At 57.1% G+C, this 2,146-nt stretch overlaps 1 protein-coding gene across 1 annotated transcript; it reads left to right on the top strand.

Annotated features, from left to right (window-relative positions):
* Positions 1 to 756: 756 nt before the first annotated feature.
* On the top strand, positions 757 to 2,146 carry HRG_07244 (reverse transcriptase (RNA-dependent DNA polymerase) domain-containing protein; the record flags this gene model as incomplete). The annotated part of the gene is made up of 4 exons (XM_044865715.1): positions 757 to 961; positions 993 to 1,156; positions 1,476 to 1,725; positions 1,755 to 2,146. The coding sequence occupies 4 exons, from the start codon at positions 757 to 759 to the stop codon at positions 2,144 to 2,146; spliced, it is 1,011 nt and encodes a 336-aa protein (XP_044718679.1).

Here is a 2,146-nt window from a genome sequence, read left to right as displayed (position 1 = left end):
TGCAGAACGAGGACATCTAAGCTGCCTGGGTGTGGCAACCATCCCACGAGTGGGGTGAGATGCAGGAGCGTGTCACGCTGCAATACATACTAGGGGCCTCAAAGTCCGCCAATCCCCGTGACTGTGGTGGCCGACTTTGAGGCCCCGTATTACAGTACTGTACTGCAGAGGAGCACTCATCTCGACAAAGGTCGTACGAAGCTGAAGCATGCTGTGACTTGTAGAGCAATGGCACCCTTGTAAGCAGCACGTCTTCCTGCAGTAGATAGAAGCGACTACTAACCTTAGTAAATGTACCATCCAGTTCAAAATGCGCTACGTCTCCTCACTCTCCTGGCAGAGACGCGCAAAGTGACGATCATTTCTGTCGGCCTCGACAAAGGCACTTTCCGGCTCTATTTGCGTGCTTCTTGACGCAGGCATCGGCTCCGAGCGCTGATGAACATTTCCATGCCGCAGACTGATTTCTCTCCTGTCAGCCTTGGCAAGGTCCTAGAAGCGGTTGTCGCGGAACGCCGGAACGCATCTCCTACACAGCGGAGGCCCGTAGCCTCCTCCCCGCAAATCACCTCGGGGCGAGAAAACGTAGGTCAGCGGAGCAAGCACCCATGCTCCTGCAGGAACAGACTTACATGGTATGGCGAACTGGCAAGGTGGTCCTTCGATATCAAAGGCGCGTACAACGGGGTCTGCAAAGAGCGAGTGCTGGAGAGGATGAAGCGAGGGGGATACCAGATAGACTGGTGGATTGGAGGGATGCGTTCTGCTCCGGGACGGACGGCCTCAGTGGTAGTGAGCGGGCACACGTCCGAGCAACGAGTCTTGCCCCAAGCAGGTCTGCCGCAAGGATCACCATTGTCGCCAATTGCGTTGCTGTTCTTCAACGCAGACTTGGTGCAGAGACGCATCAATGCCAAAGGCGGCGTGAGGGCGTTGGTGGACGACTACTCACTCAGCCTCGGTGACGGGGCCAACGGCGGAGGCGAACCGAGAGGGCATCCAATCAATCATTGCCGAAGCGCTCCAGTGGGAAAGATGCAGCGGCGCAACGTTTGAAGCGGACAAAACGACTGTCATTCACTTCACAAGAGCAATGGAGCGCACCTGCGACACACCGTTCATGACCAAAGGACAAGAGGTCATACCGAAGAGCAGCGTGAAACTACTAGGGGTGGTCATGGGCACAAAGCCGGTCCATGGAGCAGATGGCTAGAGCGGCCGCCAAACGGCTCACGGCCGCATGTCTTTGCGAAGACTGAAGATGATATCCCTGCAAATGGCGAGAAAACTGTTTGTCGCGACGGTAGCGCCAACCATGCACTCCGCCTCTAGTGTGCGGATGCACACGTGCGGCGTGAGAGAGGCGGCTTAGCTAGATAGGGCCCAGATGGTTGGGGAACAGGGCTGTCACGGAGCCTCCGGCACAGTTGCAGCGGTGATAGCCGAGGCTGAGGCCGGCATCGCATCGTTTCGAGAACGGCACGGTCAAGTCGCGGCGAGGTTCTAGATCGGCCTGCGGACGCCCCAAGACGCATCCTCTGGCATCATCAAAGGTCAAAGCGAGCAAGCGACTCGTCTCGTCGATGCGAAGGATTGCCTCGATGATCGCGGAGTCAGACACAGAGCGAATGGAGATCATCCACGAGTACTCTCTGGCACCACGGAACGACCGCGTCGTGGGCGAGCGGGATCAGATACAGGTGGTCAAGCCAAACGACGTGGAAGGTATCGTCGTCGCCACTTCCAGCTCGCAGAGGAAGGAGGTGTCGTTCACGACACTAGCCTCAACAGCACGAGCGAGGTGCTGGCCAGCTACTCGGTCACCCTCGGATCGAGGGATGAGCAGAACCCGTACATAGCAGAAATCGCGGCAGTGGCAATGGCGCTGGCCAGCTGGACTGCGTCACCGAGATTTGACGATCATGACGAGCAACTGCTCGGTATTGGAGGTAATCAGGCGGGCACGCCAACAGTCTGGCCAGTGCACAATCCTACAGATATACGACCGCATCGATGCAACAGAGTCCGGGTGGGCGAAAAATATGCCTGTCAAACGATTGTCTACATCTTTTCGAACCCGGCACCAGAAGCCCTCATTATGCAGCTGACCAACCAGTGTTTGGATGCTGCTCTGGCCTTGATGTAG

This window comes from Hirsutella rhossiliensis, assembly GCF_020360975.1.
Source record: "Hirsutella rhossiliensis strain HR02 chromosome Unknown scaffold00008, whole genome shotgun sequence".
NCBI classification, from domain to species: Eukaryota; Fungi; Ascomycota; class Sordariomycetes; order Hypocreales; family Ophiocordycipitaceae; genus Hirsutella; species Hirsutella rhossiliensis.
The sequence above is the reverse complement of the archived record's forward strand: the minus strand, read 5'-3'. Positions and strand labels throughout refer to the sequence as shown.